Raw genomic sequence first — 17127 nt, 5'->3', positions numbered from 1 at the left:
CTCCTGCCTCCTGGCCTCCTCACTGCTTTCTTGATGTCCACTCCAAGTCCCCTGGATCATGTTTGTTCCAAAAATAACTCTCCCGAAGGTTTCATTCCGTTTGAATTCCATTTGATATTCCTTTTCTACGAAACACTGAAATAGGCAAAAAAACAACAATTTGCACTGGGCCTTGGGTTAGTAGGTTAGTCTCAAAAATAATATAAAAGTGTATAATAAAGCCCATTAAACATCCAAAACAGATAATATAATAGCATGGAACAATAAAAAATTATAGATACGTTGGAGACGTATCAAGCACCCCCAAGCTTAATTCCTGCTCGTCCTCGAGTAGGTAAATGATAAAAATAGAATTTTTTACGTGGAATGCTACCTAGCATAATTCTCAATGTAATTTTCTTTATTGTGGCATGAATATTCAGATCCGAGAGATTCAAGAAAAAAGTTTAACATTGACATAAAAATAATTACTTCAAGCATACTAACTAAGCAATCATGTCTTCTCAAAATAACATGGCCAAAGAAAGTTCATCCCTACAAAATCATATAGTTTGGTCATGCTCCATTTTCGTCACACAAGAATGCTCTCATCATGAACAACCCCGATGACAAGCCAATCAATTGTTTCATACTTTAGTAATCTCAAACCTTTTTCAATTTTCACGCAATACATGATCATGAGCCATTGATATAGCACTATGGGTGGAATAGAATATAATGATGGGGGTTATGTGGAGAAGATAAAAGGGAGAAAGTCTCACATTGACGCGGCTAATCAACGGGCTAGGGAGATGCCCATCAATTGATGTCAATGCAAGGAGTAGGGATTGTTGGGGAACGTAGCAATAATTCAAAAAAATTCTACGCATCACCAAGATCAATCTATGGAGTTTACTAGCAACGAGAGGGAAGGAGTGCATCTACATACCCTTGTAGATCGCGAGCGGAAGCGTTCAAGAGAACGGGGTTGATGGAGTCGTACTCGTCGTGATCCAAATCACCGATGATCCTAGCGCCGAACGGACGGCACCTCCGCGTTCAACACACGTACGGAGCAGCGACGTCTCCTCCTTCTTGATCCAGCAAGGGGGAGGAGAGGTTGATGGAGATCCAGCAGCACGACGGCGTGGTGGTGGAAGTAGCGGGATACCAACAGGGCTTCGCCAAGCGCTGCGGGAGGAGGGAGATGTGTCACGGGAGGGAGAGGGAGGCGCCAGGGCTTGGGTGCGGCTGCCCTCCCTCTTCCTCCAAGGAAGGGTGCGGCGAGGGAGGAGTCCATCCTCCCCAAGGCACCTAGGAGGTGCCTTCCCCCTTTAGGACTCTCCCTTTCCCTTATCTCTTGGCGCATGGGCCTCTTGGGGCTGTTTCCCTTGGCCCATATAGGCCAAGGCGCACACCCCTACAGCCCATGTGGCCCCCCCGGGGCAGGTGGACCCCTTGGTGGACCCCCGGACCCCTTTCGGCACTCCCGGTACAATACCGATAATGCGCGAAACTTTTTCGGCGACCAAAACAAGACTTCCCATATATAAATCTTTACCTCCGGACCATTCCGGAACTCCTCGTGACGTCCGGGATCTCATCCGGGACTCCAAACAACTTTCGGGTTACCGCATACTAATATCTCTACAACCCTAGCGTCACCGAACCTTAAGTGTGTAGACCCTACGGGTTCGGGAGACATGCAGACATGACCGAGACGACTCTCCGGTCAATAACCAACAGCGGGATCTGGATACCCATGTTGGCTCCCACATGTTCCACGATGATCTCATCGGATGAACCACGATGTCGAGGATTCAATCAATCCCGTATACAATTCCCTTTGTCAATCGGTACGTTACTTGCCCGTGATTCGATCGTCGGTATCCCAATACCTTGTTCAATCTCGTTACCGGCAAGTCACTTTACTCGTTGGTATCCGGGAGTTGCACAATCTCATGGTCTAAGGAAATGATACTTGACATTTGAAAAGCTCTAGCAAACGAACTACACGATCTTGTGCTATGCTTAGGATTGGGTCTTGTCCATCACATCATTCTCCTAATGATGTGATCCCGTTATCAATGACATCCAATGTCCATGGTCAGGAAACCATAACCATCTATTGATCAACGAGCTAGTCAACTAGAGGCTTACTAGGGACATGTTGTGGTCTATGTATTCACACATGTATTACGGTTTCCAGTTAATACAATTATAGCATGAACAATAGACAATTATCATGAACAAGGAAATATAATAATAACCATTTTATTATTGCCTCTAGGGCATATTTCCAACAGGGATTGCCATGCAACGGATGCACTAGAGTTATAAATGTATGAAAGTTCAACAAAAGAAACTAAGTGGGTGTGCATCCAACTTGCTTGCTCACGAAGACCTAGGGCATTTGAGGAAGCCCATTGTTGGAATATACAGGCCAAGTTCTATGATGAAAAATTCCCACTAGTATATGAAAGTGACAAAACAAGAGACTCTCTATCATGAAGATCATGGTGCTACTTTGAAGCACAAGTGTGGGAAAAAGGATAGTATCATTGCCCCTTTTTACTTATATTTTTTTTGGCCTTTCGTTTTTTTGGCCTTCTCCTTTTTTTATTTGGGACAATTCTCTATTAATGATGATCATCACACTTCTATTTATTTACAACTCAATGATTACAACTCGATACTTAGAACAAAATATGACTCTATATGAATGCCTCCGGTGGTGTACTGGGAAGGGCAATGAATCAAGAGTGACATGTATGATAAATTATGCATGGTGGCTTTGCCACAAATACGATGTCAACTACATGATCATGCAAGGCAATATAACAATGATGAAGCGTGTCATAAATGAAACGGTGGAAAGTTGCATGGCAATATATCTCGGAATGGCTATGGAAATGCCATAATAGGTAGGTATGGTGGCTGTTTTGAGGAAGATATAAGGAGGTTTATGTGTGATAGAGCGTATCATATCACGGGGTTTGGATGCACCGGCGAAGTTTGCACCAACTCTCAAGGTGAGAAAGGGCAATGCACGGTACCGAAGGGGCTAGCAATGATGGAAAGGTGAGAGTGAGTATAATCCATGGACTCAACATTAGTCATAAAGAACTCACATACTTATTGAAAAAATCTACAAGTCATCAAAAACCAAGCATTACGCGCATGCTCCTAGGGGGATAGATTGGTAGGAAAAGACCATCGCTCGTCCCCGACCGCCACTCATAAGGAAGACAATCAAAGAACACCTCATGTTTCAAATTTGTTACACAACGGTTACCATATGTGCATGCTACGGGACTTGCAAACCTCAACACAAGTATTTCTCAATTTCACAACTACTCAACTAGCACAAATCTAATATCACCATCTTCATATCTCAAAACAATCATCAAGTATCAAACTTCTCTTAGTATTCAATGAACTTTTATGAAAGTTTTTATTATACCCATCTTGGATGCCTATCATATTAAGACCAATTTTATAGCCAAAGCAAATTACCATGTTGTTCTAAAGGGCTCTCAAAAAAATATAAGTGAAGCATGAGAGATCAATAATTTCTATAAAATAAAACCACCACCGTGCTCTAAAAGATATAAGTGAAGTACTAGAGCAAAATTATCTAGCTCAAAAGATATAAGTGAAGCACATAGAGTATTCTAATAAATTCCGATTCATGTGTGTCTCTCCCAAAACGTGTGTACAGCAAGGATGATTGTGGTAAACTAAAAAGCAAAGACTCAAATCATACAAGATGCTCCAAGCAAAACACATATCATGTGGTGAATAAAAATATAGCCTCAAGTAAAGTTACCGATGGATGAAGACAAAAGAGGGGATGCCTTCCGGGGCATCCCCAAGCTTACGCTTTTGGTTGTCCTTGAATTTAACGTTGGGGTGCCTTGGGAATCCCCAAGCTTAGGCTCTTACCACTCCTTATTCCATAGTCCATCAAATCTTTACCAAAAACTTGAAAACTTCACAACACAAAATTCAACAGAAAATCTCATGAGCTCCGTTAGTATAAGAAAACAAACCACCACCTAAAGGTACTGTAATAAACTCATTATTTATTTATATTGGTGTTAAACCTACTGTATTCCAACTTCTCTATGGTTCATACCCTCCGATACTAGCCAAAGATTCATCAAAATAAGCAAACAACACACGAAAAACAGAATCTGTCAAAACAGAACAGTCTGTAGTAATCTGTATCAAACGTATACTTATGGAACCCCAAAAATTCTTAAATAAATTGCTGGACGTGAGGAATTTATCTATTAATCATCTGCAAAAAGAATCAACTAAATATCACTCTCCAATAAAAAAAATAGCAGCCAATCTCGTGAGCGCTAAAGTTTCTGTTTTTTACAGCAAGATCGCAAAGACTTTCCCCAAGTCTTCCCAAAGGTTGTACTTGGCACAAACACTAATTAAACACAAAAAACACAACCATAACAGAGGCTAGATAAATTATTTATTACTAAACAGGAACAAAAAGCAAGGAACAAAAATAAAATTGGGTTGCCTCCCAACAAGCCCTATCGTTTAACGCCCCTAGCTAGGCATAAAAGCAAGGATAGATCTAGGTATCGCCATGATAATGATAAAGTAAATCGCAAAAACTCATCTCATACTCCCTACTTTCAGCAGCAAGCTTTCTTTGTGGCAAGAAAAAGTAATCAAAAGGGCTAAATTTAATGAGACAAAAGTCCCCAAGATCAAGCTCGGGAGGTATTGGTTCCTCCTTTGGCCCCTCATATTGCACAACCAATTCATCATTATAAGCATTCTTTTGACAAATGTCATGAGCTTTTGTTCAAGGGAAAAACCTAACCCATTGTTCTGGATAGCAAAATTATCATTAATTTCTGAGATCCTATCAACAAGAACATCGGTAGGAATCTTTTCTCTAAGGTTTTCATTAAAAGCAACATGATCTAAAGATCGTAAGCACATTATGTCCTATTGATAGAAAACGAGAGGCAAATGGAAAATAATGTAATGCGAGGGATAAGAGTTTGTGATGGGTACTTGGTATGTCTTGACTTGGCGTAGATCTCCCCGGCAACGGCGCCAGAAATCCTTCTTACTACCTCTTGAGCATGCGTTGGTTTTCCCTTGAAGAGGTAAGGGTGATGCAGCAAAGCGGCATAAGTATTTCCCTCAGTTTTTGAGAACCAAAGTATCAATCCAGTAGGAGACTACACGCAAGTCACCTCGCACCTACACAAACAAATAAGAACCTTGCAACCAACGCGATAAAGGGGTTGTCAATCCCTTCACGGCCACTTGCAAAAGTGAGATCTGATAGAGATAATAAGATAAATATTTTCGATATTTTTATGATATAGATTAAAAGTAAATATTGCAAAATAAAATATAGTTTGGAAACTTATATGATGAAAGATAGACCCGGGGGCCATAGGTTTCACTAGTGGCTTCTCTCAAGATAGCATAAGTATTATGGTGGGTGAACAAATTACTTGCGGTATTGATCCAAATACCTCGAGAGTGCATAATTATGAGAATATCTAGGCATGATCATGTATATAGGCATCACGTCCGCAACAAGTAGACCGAAACGATTCTGCATCTACTACTAGTACTCCACACATTGACCGACTCCTGCCTGCATCTAGAGTATTAAGTGCATAAGAACAGAGTAATGCATTAAGCAAGATGACATGATGTAGAGGGATAAACTCAAGCAATATGATATAAACCCCATCTTTTTATCCTCGATGGCAACAATACAATACATGCCTTGCTGCCCCTGCTGTCACTGGGAAAGGACACCGCAAGATTGAACCCAAAGCTAAGCACTTCTCCCATTGCAAGAAAGATCAATCTAGTAAGCCAAACCAAACTGATAATTCGAAGAGACTTGCAAAGATAACAAAACATACATAAAAGATTTCAGAGAAGAATCAAATATTGTTCATAGATAATCTTGATCATAAACCCACAATTCATCGGATCTTGACAAACACACCGCAAAAAGAATTACATCGAATAGATCTCCAAGAAGATTGAGGAGAACTTGTATTGAGATCCAAAGAGAGAGAAGAAGCCACCTATCTAATAAATATGGACCCGAAGGTCTGTGGTAAACTACTCACACATCATCGGAGAGGCTATGGTGTTGATGTAGAAGCCCTCCGTGATCGATTCCCCCTCCGGCGGAGCTCCGAAAAAGGCCCCAAGATGGGATCTCTTGGGTATAGAAGGTTGCGGCGGTGGAAATAGGGTTTCGTGGTGCTCCTGGATGTTTTCGGGGTATATGAGTATATATAGGAGGAAGAAGTAGGTCGGTGGAGCTGCGAGGGGCCCACAAGGGTGGGGGGTGCGCCCTCCTGCCTCGTGGCCTCCTTGCTTCTTTCTTGACGTCCACTCCAAGTCTCCTGGATCATGTTTGTTCCAAAAATAAATCCCCCGAAGGTTTCGTTCCATTTGGAATCCGTTTGATATTCCTTTTCTATGAAACACTGAAATAGGCAAAAAAAACAACAATTTGCACTAGGCCTTGGGTTAGTAGGCTAGTCCCAAAAATAATATAAAAGTGTATAATAAAGCCCATTAAACATCCAAAACAGATAATATAATAGCATGGAACAATACAAAAATTTAGATACGTTGGAGACGTATCAGATAGCCACCATTTTTCAAATCTGAACATTTTTGGACTAGAGAATTTCCTAGCCCCAGTATCCAGTACCAGGGGGGTGTGGTCACTTCCCACCCTGGGAAGAGCACTCAAGGAAGATAAAGGAAAATATTTGTCCCAATCCACAGAAGTGAATATCCTATCAAGAACATCAAAGATTGGGTTGCTCTAATTATTAGACCAAGTAAATGTCCTGTTGGAGATAGAATCTCCAATAAGCCCCACCTATTCACCCAATCATTAAACAAAAAGGTAATGTGAGAATTAATGATCCCACTACTTTTATCTGTCTCATGTCTAACTAAATTAAAATCACCACACACCAGCACAAGATAGGAGATAGCTCCCAAGATGTCATGTAGTTCAGCAATAAAATCCATTTTAAATTCAGGATAAGAAGAACCATACACCACAACTAATTGCCACACAAGGTTATCAGTTTTGGATCTAGTAGTAGAAACCACCCCAAAGTATAGGGGATCAATTGTAGCCTCTTTCGATAAGTAAGAGTGTCGAACCAAACGAGGAGCTAAAGGTAGAACAAATATTCCCTCAAGTTCTATCGACCACCAATACAACTCTACGCACGCTTAATGTTCGCTTTACCTAGAACAAGTATGAAACTAGAAGTACTTTCTAGGTGTTTTTGGAAAGGTTTGCAAGATAATAAAGAGCACGTAAATAAAATCTAGGGGCTGTTTAGATAAATACACAATAAAGTTAGTATAGCGAGTGTGGAAAAGTGGTGGTAGGAGTTGCGAAATTGTCCCTAAGCAATTGACTACGTTACTAGACCGATAGCAAGTTTTATGTGGGAGAGGCCACTGCTAGCATGTCATCCCTGACTTGGAATTCTGTGCACTTATGATTGGAACTATTAGCAAGCATCCGCACTACTAACGTTCATTAAGGTAAAACCCAACCATAGCATTAAGATATATTGGTCCCCCTTCAATCCCGTATGCATCAATTTCTATGATAGGTAGAAGCTTCTGTCACTCTTGCCCTCCAATACATAGTCCTATCAACATACAACTAACCCTATGGTGTGATCCACGCACGCGCTCATATGATGGGAACCAAAGGACAGCAACATAACCACAAGAAAATTAAACCAATCATAGCAATTCATCAATTACCGATAGGACAACGAAAATCTACTCAGACATCATAGGATGGCAACACATCATTGGATAATAATATGAAGCATAAAGCACCATGTTTAAGTAGAGGGTACAGCGGGTTGAGGGAGAGTGGACCGCTGTAGATAGAGGGGGGAAGGTGATGGAGATGTTGGTGAAGATGGTGTAGGTGTTGGTGAAGATCGCGGTGATGATGATGGCCCCCGGCGGCGTTCCGGCGCCACCGGAAGCGAGGGGGAGAGAGCCCCCCTCCTTCTTCTTCTTCCTTGACCTTCTCCTGGATGGGAGGAGGGTTTCCCCTCTGGTCCTTGGCTTCCATGGCATGGGAGGGGCGAGAGCCCCTCCGAGATTGGATCTGTCTCTCTGTCTCTCTCTATTTTTGCGTTCTGGATTCTGCCCTTTCACCATTTCTTTTATAACCGGAGATCCGTAACTCCGATTGGACTGAAACCTTCGCCCAGATTTTTCTCTGAAAATTAGCTTTCTTGCGGCCAAAGAAGAGCAGCAACCGCCTTACGGGGGGCCCAAGAGGGTCAGGGGCGCGCCCAGGGGGGCAGGCGCGCCCCCCTGCCTCGTGCCCCCCTCGGGCACCGTCTTGCGTTGATTCTTCTTCCCATATTTCACAAATATTCCAAAAATATTCTCCGTCCGTTTTTATCCCATTTGGACTCCGTTTGATATGGGGTTTCTGCGAAACATAAAACATGCAACAAACAGGAACTGGCGCTGGGCACTGGATCAATATGTTAGTCCCAAAAATAGTATAAAAAGTTGCCAAAAGTATATGAAAGTTGAATAATATTGGCATGGAACAATCAAAAATTATAGATACGACGGAGACGTATCAGCAATCACCTGAAACAGATCATTCTTGAAGCCTACTAAAATACCACCAGCAGTTTTTAAAGCAGGCAAAAAATGCCAGGTAAATAGATTTCTTTTGTCCAGGGCTTTGAGGAAACCCTCAGATATAAGTTCTCTCTTAGTTTCTTGGAACCCAATGAAATTAGGGTTAGCTTTAGCAATAGTATCTCATAGGCACTGAATTTTCCCAGGTTGTCCCAAGCCTCTAATGTTCCAAATAAGGCCAATCATAATTAAGCTATCTTGAATGGGTGAGACAAGCCACAAGGCTTAACTTTAGTCAAAACAGCAGGTGACTCTCTCAAAGCATCAGCAGTGCCCACTGATATATGAAGAGAAGACCTAACTGGACTATGACTATTATTCATCAAATCAATATCTAAATTGGGTGGTAAAACAGTTTCAGGATTATTATTGGCAAAATGCAAGCATTTTTCATTCTCATCAGCAATCAAATCATTAATGATCTCAGATTGAGAGTATGCATCATCACCAAATTTCAGACTAATCTTATCAGTATGTTGAGTAAGAATAGCAGGATCAAGTAAAGCAAATGAGTTACCTTTGTAAGTCTGAGGAACCTCCAAATTTTGTTTTCTTTTGTATTTAGCAGCTTTTTTTCATAATGTTAACATTGCCATGCCCCCTAGTTTGTGGCTTCTAAGATAAAACAGGGCCCCACTTGACCTTTGTGTTTTTAGTTTTTCCAGTATCAACCACCTCTTCCAAAGAATTAATCAGTGATCTCTTCAGCCCACAAGAACTGATCAATTTAACAGCTTCAGTAGGTAGAACATCCATCTCATCTTCTTTGCTTATCTCATCCTCAGATTCAGAGCAATCAACAGACAGCAGTAGCTTTTCACAATATCTCACACTCTTGTTTCCATCTTCATCATTATGGTCATCACAAGGATAAACATCCGCAAGGAGAGTTTCATTTGTCTTAGTTGTACAAATTCCCATATCCTCAAAAGAGGTCACATTCTTCCCCACAGGGGTTTCACTTACTGCATCAGTCATCAAAGCCTGACATGCCTCTTCAGCTTGATCCTGGTCATAAGATTTCCAGCATTCATCAGGGGACAACCCCTCACTAGACCCATCCTGCAATGAAACACTATAATTCTTGCCATTCTCCACAACACACTCCATAAGGAAATTCTCATGTTCACTATCAGTACAAGTAACATGGCAAAAAAACAGCCTCGGATGTTTTTTGTGGCTACTACCAGCCCCTTTTCCATGTGAGTTCAAATTGGCTTTATCCAACTCATCAATAGCATTTTCACCATTAGTTAGTTTTTCATTCTGAACATCATCAGCCTTATCTCCATGCAAGTTACCATTATCCTCATCAATGTCCTCATCCTCTCCATCCTCATCATCCACCACAAAACCAATCCCACCAACCTGTTCATATCCCTCCACAGTAAACCCAAGGAGGAACAATTTCTTTTTCATCTCAATCAACCTTTCAAAAGGAATTTTAGCTGGGTCTCTGCATGCAATCTTTATCCTCACATTCTCAAAAAAGGTCCTAAACATACCATTCCAGTCCACATCAGTGAGAACACCGAACAGAGAGGCTACTTGACAAAATACCTTCCAAGTACACCATTTTGGTGGAATACCTTCAACCAAAACCCATGCTTCCACAAGCTCCCCAAAAGGGTCACAAGCACCTTTCCATTCAGTCACATTGACATTCACTCCATCCTTGGGTAGATCAAAAGTAGGAAATTCTATCAAATCTTCTGCATTCTTCCAAGGTGGAAACCTAACCAAAAGGTTCTACTGGATAACTCCCTGATTTTCCATGGCCATTGTCTAGTTTTGCAGAACACAGCAGAGAGCAAGCCAAAAAGCTCAGATTTAAGAACATCACCTTTAACTCTATTCACCACAACACAGTTCTGATAGTTAAGCCATTTAGTTTTAGAAGCAACAGGGACCTCAACATGGTAAAAACCTAAGCCACTAGCACCACTCCCAAAGAAGGTAGCAGATGGTTGAATTTTGGTCCAAGCAGCACAGTTATTGACATTATGATTTTGCTGGCAAATGAAACAAGCCTTGGGTTTCACACAATTCCCCACATAGTGACCAGGCCCCCCACAATTGAAACATATCATGTCCTTATATCTAGGGTCAAGAACTTGCTCTATCTCACCAGCGACAACTTGAGGCGCAGGGACTTGAGAAGATGACCATGTAGAAGCAGTAGACTTGGAATTCTGCGCAGGCATAAGATCCTTACCAGATGGAGCAGATGCTTGCCTACGCTGCACAGGGGCTGGGGCATGCTAGGCAGGACCGCGCTGGGATGCAGCCCCAGAGCTGGATCCCGACTGACGACGATCAGCCATGTCCACACCAAGCTTAACAGCTTCAGCAAATGATCGAGAGCCCGGACCAATTCCTCGCACGAAATGTGGATTTCCTTTGGAACACGATTAGATAATCGCAACTTAGCAGGGTAACAATCAGACAGGGTAAACTCTCCCGTAGCTAGTAGATCTTTCCTAATCCAAAATATACTAGGGAGCGGTTTGGGGAAGAACGAACTAGGGTTACTGCGGCGGCGAGGAGGGGGGAGGAATGGACCATAGCTGGCCATATAGTTCCTCTATATACTCTAGGTCACGATCCTGAGAACAAGAAGACAGATTTTCAGAATCCGCTTTGCCCCTCACCACACATCCATGGATGAGCGGTACATGAACCGCAGGGCAAGGTTTGTTATCACTTTTAGTTTTATCAGGCTTTCCAAAAGCAAAAGCTTCGTTGTCAGTATTCGAACGCGGCGAGGCACATGACCGCAATTCTAGCTTATCCCTAAAATCTTCAGAAATAACCATCCCAACTTCAGACTCGAGATTAACTACCTCATCAACCTCCTGAGGGAGAACCCTCAATATCTCACTATTTTGATCATTATCCACATTATTATCCCCTCAAACAACATCACCTAAATCATTCTCTTCTGAAGTGGAAGTACACTTAATCACATATCGGCGGCGAGAACGAAATGCACGCAAATAATCAAGGGAAGCAGCGGACAGGATCTCAGGAATCATACCATGGTCTCCAGACCATGGAGGGGGCTCGATGTCGCGCTTGCTCCTCGGGTACGCCTGATTGTGACCAGCAGGAGAGGGGTCCTCGCCTCGCGTGCTCCGACCATCGCCAGCGGCGACGACTATTGCTGGCGAGGCGGCCGAACCCCCGGCAGCAACGCATCCGATGGAATTCTAGACAGAGCATCCACCCGCGGCCTTGCGATGCTGAGATGAGGCGGATCGGGCGCGCGGAAGTAGCTCCATCTCGACGCCTGCACTGGATTTGGAGAACTCGCCTCCTGAATGACCCAGAACAGGAGCTCCACATCCGATGCGCCGTCGTCGCCGGTGAACCTCGCATACTCCTCGAACGTGGCATGCTGGATGATGAGGTCGAGAAGATCCGACCACTCCGAGCGGTTCGGGAATCTCTCCCGCACCACCCGCTCCATCTCCTGATACGCCTCCGGCGAACTCGCATCGACTGGGGGAGGCGGAAGCAGCAGGGGTTCCGCCACCTGCGACGCCGGTCTGAGACGACGAGGGGCACCGCGTCAGCGAGAGGTCATCCGCCCCAGCAATGGAGGGAGCAATCGAGTGCAGGGGAAGCGTGGTAATGGCGAGTGGGTGGTAGGTAGAGGGAGGAAGGGAGGGGGGAGGGGAAAATCGCCTCACAGGCTCCGCCCCCGAGACGTCCATCCAAGCTTGATAAATATCCGGATGGTCAAAGTTTGTAATGTTTGACTTTTGCAAAAATCTATAGTCACTACACTATGGAACGGAGGGAGTAATTAAGCTCTCATCATCATAATTTGCATGCATGGATCTATTCATGGAAACTGCACACAATTCTGAATCTTCAGTCCACGTGTCTTTTCTGTAAAACATTATTCTGTGATTGTTTAGGGCGAGCACCGAGCAGCCATCAATCATCGTCCCATGCTTTGTAGACACTTCCTTCAGTCGTCGTCTGTTGCGGCTGAGGAATTGGAGCACGTAGCGTTGGTTGGGAGTGGACGAGGAGCGCGCGGGGCTGGCAGGCTCGCTCGCCGTTGCTTTGGCGGCTGCAACGGAGTCAGAGCGGCGGCGGCGACCTGGGGGAGACGGCGCTTTGCGTCACACACATGTAGTAGTAAATGATTAACCACTGCGTGCAAACAGGCAAACACTGTCGACGGAATATATACAGGAGGCGTTGGGCATATGCTGCCTGTCGTCGTTGGTGATTGCGTCAACCCTTATCTTCCGATCATCTAGGACGAGCAGCTATCGGTAGTTTGTGTAAGCGGTCTCGTCAAGTCGGTCATTTATGCATGTTTTTGTTTGGTTGGGAACTCTGAGTCTGAAGCTCCACGAATCTTGCACGCCTGTGCCTACCGACCATTTCGGAGTTCAGAGACCGGCCGGAGCCGTAGGCGCTCGTTGGGGGTGGGCAAGAATCAAGCGCGCACGCGGCATGCAGGAGCTGATCGGCCGGTCGGCCAATTCTGCGGCGGAGCTAGCGGATGGCGACTAGAGTATGTTGCGTGCTGCACATGTGAACCACGGCGACATAGTTGCACATCATGGCTGCAAAGCTGGGGGAGGCGCAAGCGACCCCATACGTCAGTCTCACATGGAATGGAAGTACCGCTCCCTTGAAGGCTTCAAACTCCTCCGGACATAAAAGCATCGCGGATCAGAACAAGGAATCTTCCAAGTCCAAATCCCGGCCATCGGTTGGCCGGTGGCCGTCTGTATAAATAGGGGAGCAGTACACAACGTACATGAGACAAGGAAGGAAGCAAAACAATTAGATAACACTAGAGAAAGACACGAAGAAATAGAGAGCAAAGTAAGCTCGAGCTAAGCTAGGATGGGGCTGCTGCTGCTGCTTCAGGTGCTCGTTGCCGCCGCGGCCGCGAGAGCCCCGGCGGCGCAGGCGTGGGGCAAGGAGGGGCACTACATGACCTGCAAGATCACCGACGTACGTGAACCACACACCGACCGTCGTCCGACGTGATCGATCAGTTCTATCTAAGTATCTACGCCGTTGAGCTAGGTATAAGCTGAAATGAACTGGATTTCTTCTTCTTCTTACGTGCAGGGTTTCCTGACGAGCGAGGCGTCGGCGGCGGTGAAGGAGCTCCTGCCGTCGTGGGCCAACGGCGAGCTCGCAGAGGTGTGCGCGTGGGCGGACAAGCAGCGCTTCCGGTACCGGTGGTCCAGCCCCCTGCACTTCGCCGACACCCCCGGAGACTGCAACTTCAGCTACGCCAGTACGTACGCTCTACCATGCCATGCATCATGCTTGTTCTGAATCTGAACCAACCTGCCAGCCATGCATGCATGCCTCCATTTACAATTTCAGCTGTTTCTAGGTTTCACCCATGCGCACAACGCAAAAAAAAAACACTTACGTTTTTGTAACTCACAATAAATTAGCAAAACAGACACATGTTGAGATAGATAATCTGGTAGAGCTACCGCGCGCATGCCCTGGTAACATCAGCATCTCGCCATCGGAAGTTAAGACGCGCTTTGACTTTGAGCCCGTACGTATGTGCTTGATTATAGATAGAGGTCCGTCCTGACACGTTATTTGCCGTGCTCGCGTTCACCTGCTACGTACTGAAGCAACCGGCCGGTCCATCTGTTTGCTTCCCTGATTGGGCAAGGGAGTCCTCGTCACCAACTGGGAGTAAGAGGGCGTGCACGACAAGCTAATGTTCACGAGCTAGAGTTTCACAAGCAAGAACAACAACTAACTACTAATCAAAAAAGCCCAACACGTAGATACGTTTTTTTTTTATCTGCAAGAAAAAAAGGGGCTCTTCACGAGCCTTCGTTCTAAAAATTAAAAAAAAAAGGAAAAAAAAGGAACTCCGCAAGGTTTTGACTTTCGAAACCAACAAAATTTCGCTCACCCTTGAAAGCACCGAAATTTCCGAAATGTCATAAGTTTCGAAAACCATTTCGAGCAAATTAACGAATTTTTTAATTAAATTTGGATAAATTCAAACTTAAAGTATTGAATAAGTAATGTTTTAGCAACACTTTTACATAAGAACTCATCTATGGCAATGGTTCGGCTGCTACTTCAGTCTCTATTGATCTAGGTTCGAATCCCAAGAATAGTAAAGTACTAAAAAAATAAAAATTGTGAGACTGCGATTCAAACCATAGCCCTAAACTAGGCAACAACACCCTGCCTACTACCGCTATGCTAACCAAAGGAATATGTTTTAGATTGATTCCACAAGTTTATTATACAGTTAATTTGAAAATACCAAAATAATTTAAACAAAACACAAATGTTTTGAGGACCTTCGAAATTGCGAAAATTTCATTGATTTTCTTTCTTAATTATTACGTCATGCTTCCATGCTCCTACTGATTTTTACTTTGTGGGCAGGGGACTGCCACGACACCAAGGGGAACAAGGACGTGTGCGTGGTCGGGGCCATCAACAACTACACCGCCGCGCTCGAGGACCCATCCAGCCCATGTAAGTGCTCCCTCTGTTCACAAAATAAAAGTTCTTTTAGTGTGTTTGTTCATTCATTTCAGTCTGTTAGCAGTTTATATTGAAATACTAAAAACAACTTATATTTATAAACGGATGAAGTAGTACAGTACGTGCATGTACGTAGTATCATTTTCTCACGCATGGTATTGTGTACTGAGCATACGACGTACACATGCACTGCATGGTATGTACGCATGTGTATCATCCAGATGATCGGACGGAGAGCCTGATGTTCCTGGCCCACTTCGTGGGCGACGTGCACCAGCCGCTCCACTGCGGCCACGTGGACGACCTCGGCGGCAACACCATCAAACTGCGCTGGTACAGGAGGAAGAGCAACCTGCACCACGTACGTCCTAGCACACTCTCAGCTCCATGCTCCATATTCAGACTTGGACCCGCTGGTCGATCCGTATTGTTCACTGTCTAATTTAACGTCGGTGTTGTCTTTACAAAACTAGGTGTGGGATTCGGACGTGATCACACAGGCCATGAAGGACTTCTACAACAGGGACCAAGACACCATGATAGAGGCCATCCAGCGCAACATCACCGTAAGCTACCTACCAATTCCTGCACTGCCTTGACTTGCAGTCCATCACCTCGGCTTAAATTTCACCCTGAGTAAACCCTGATTATGTTGATCTCCTGCAGGAGGAGTGGTCCAGCGAGGAGAAGCAGTGGGAGGCCTGCGGCAGCAAAACGAAGATCACCTGCGCCGAAAAGTGAGCTCCCAGATCACGACGATGACGAGCCAATCCATCTGCAAAACTGAACTTGTATATATTCAGAGGCTGGATCTGACGGCTGAGAATGGTCGAATGCAGGTACGCCAAGGAGAGCGCATTGCTGGCCTGCGACGCGTACGAGGGCGTCGAGGAAGGCGACACCTTAGGAGGTTAATAAGACTAAACCATGTGTTTCTTGTGTAAACTTGATTAGTGGTTGGTTATGGTTCCATTGCAACAAGTGTGATAAGGTCTTTTTGAATTTGGAGTGCAGACGACTATTACTTCCGGGCGCTGCCGGTTGTCGAGAAGAGGATCGCTCAGGGGGGCGTGAGGCTGGCGGTGATCCTTAACCAGATCTTCAGTGGGAAGAACAGCAGGCTGCAGAGCATGTGATTGATATACTGTACTACTCGTAGTAAAAGAAGCGGCTACACAAAAATCACGAATCGCGATTGAATTTGTTATCAGTCCACCAAAGCGGCTTAGACTCGCTGCTGCGGCAAATCATTGTATGTACGTACATATGTATGTATGTGGTGTTGTATTTATTGACACCAATGTATCATATTCATTTCCTCAGTGGGATAATACTAGCTATAGTGATCTAACCTTCTTGTGATTGTAACTATTTTCTTACAACAAAGTGATGTGTACATTAGTACCAGTTGGATAGATTGGTTTGTTGTTCTAGCAAAGTCGGAAAAAACGTGGCACTTGCATCCAGAGTTGGAGAGACGCGTGAGTTTGCGCCATCTCTGTGGTCGCATGAGTTCATGAGCTCAGCGTTGCGTTCCTTTCCCCTGCATCGCCCGAGTCTGGCTGAGGGGAAACGGCCGAATCGGTCATTCCTAACTGGCCTGGCTGAGAGGTGCTTTAATGTTCGTGCTATGCAAGCCAGACAGTGAATGCATGCAAACAAACAGCCAAATTCGTTTTGTGTGGATCTGGTTGGGCTCTCTATATATATCCCCATATGAAGCTTTAGTTTCACTTTAATATAAATAAATAAATAGCTTGACACCATATATAGAGTATTTTCCTGTTACCGGTTCAAACTATATATAGAGTATTTTCCTGCTAATATCAATAAATAAATGCTACTGGTTCAGACAAAAAAAAAGCATCGCGGATCAGGAATCTCCCTAGTCTAGAACGCGGC

General features: G+C 44.4%; 1 protein-coding gene across 1 annotated transcript; it reads left to right on the top strand.

The window, feature by feature from the left end:
* The first annotated feature begins 13442 nt into the window (after positions 1–13442).
* LOC123054894 (endonuclease 4) lies at positions 13443–16580 on the top strand. Its single transcript, XM_044478771.1, has 8 exons — positions 13443–13695; positions 13816–13987; positions 15124–15216; positions 15447–15586; positions 15699–15791; positions 15892–15962; positions 16065–16135; positions 16240–16580. Exons 1-8 carry the CDS (start codon positions 13585–13587, stop codon positions 16359–16361), a joined length of 873 nt encoding a protein of 290 aa, XP_044334706.1. The 5' UTR covers positions 13443–13584; the 3' UTR covers positions 16362–16580.
* The last annotated feature ends 547 nt before the right edge of the window (positions 16581–17127 follow it).

The sequence above is a fragment of the Triticum aestivum genome, chromosome 2D (genome assembly GCF_018294505.1).
Source record: "Triticum aestivum cultivar Chinese Spring chromosome 2D, IWGSC CS RefSeq v2.1, whole genome shotgun sequence".
Taxonomy (NCBI): domain Eukaryota; kingdom Viridiplantae; phylum Streptophyta; class Magnoliopsida; order Poales; family Poaceae; genus Triticum; species Triticum aestivum.
Note: the sequence above shows the minus strand (reverse complement) of the source record. Positions and strands in the feature narration are given on the sequence as shown.

Bases quoted from the DNA above. Each gene is read 5' to 3' on its own strand.
- LOC123054894 (XM_044478771.1), top strand. From the start codon at position 13,585: ATGGGGCTGCTGCTGCTGCTTCAGGTGCTCGTTGCCGCCGCGGCCGCG. The intron at 15,587-15,698 runs GTACGTCCTAGC...TTACAAAACTAG, and splicing joins GGAAGAGCAACCTGCACCAC to GTGTGGGATTCGGACGTGAT. The intron at 15,792-15,891 runs GTAAGCTACCTA...GATCTCCTGCAG, and splicing joins CCATCCAGCGCAACATCACC to GAGGAGTGGTCCAGCGAGGA.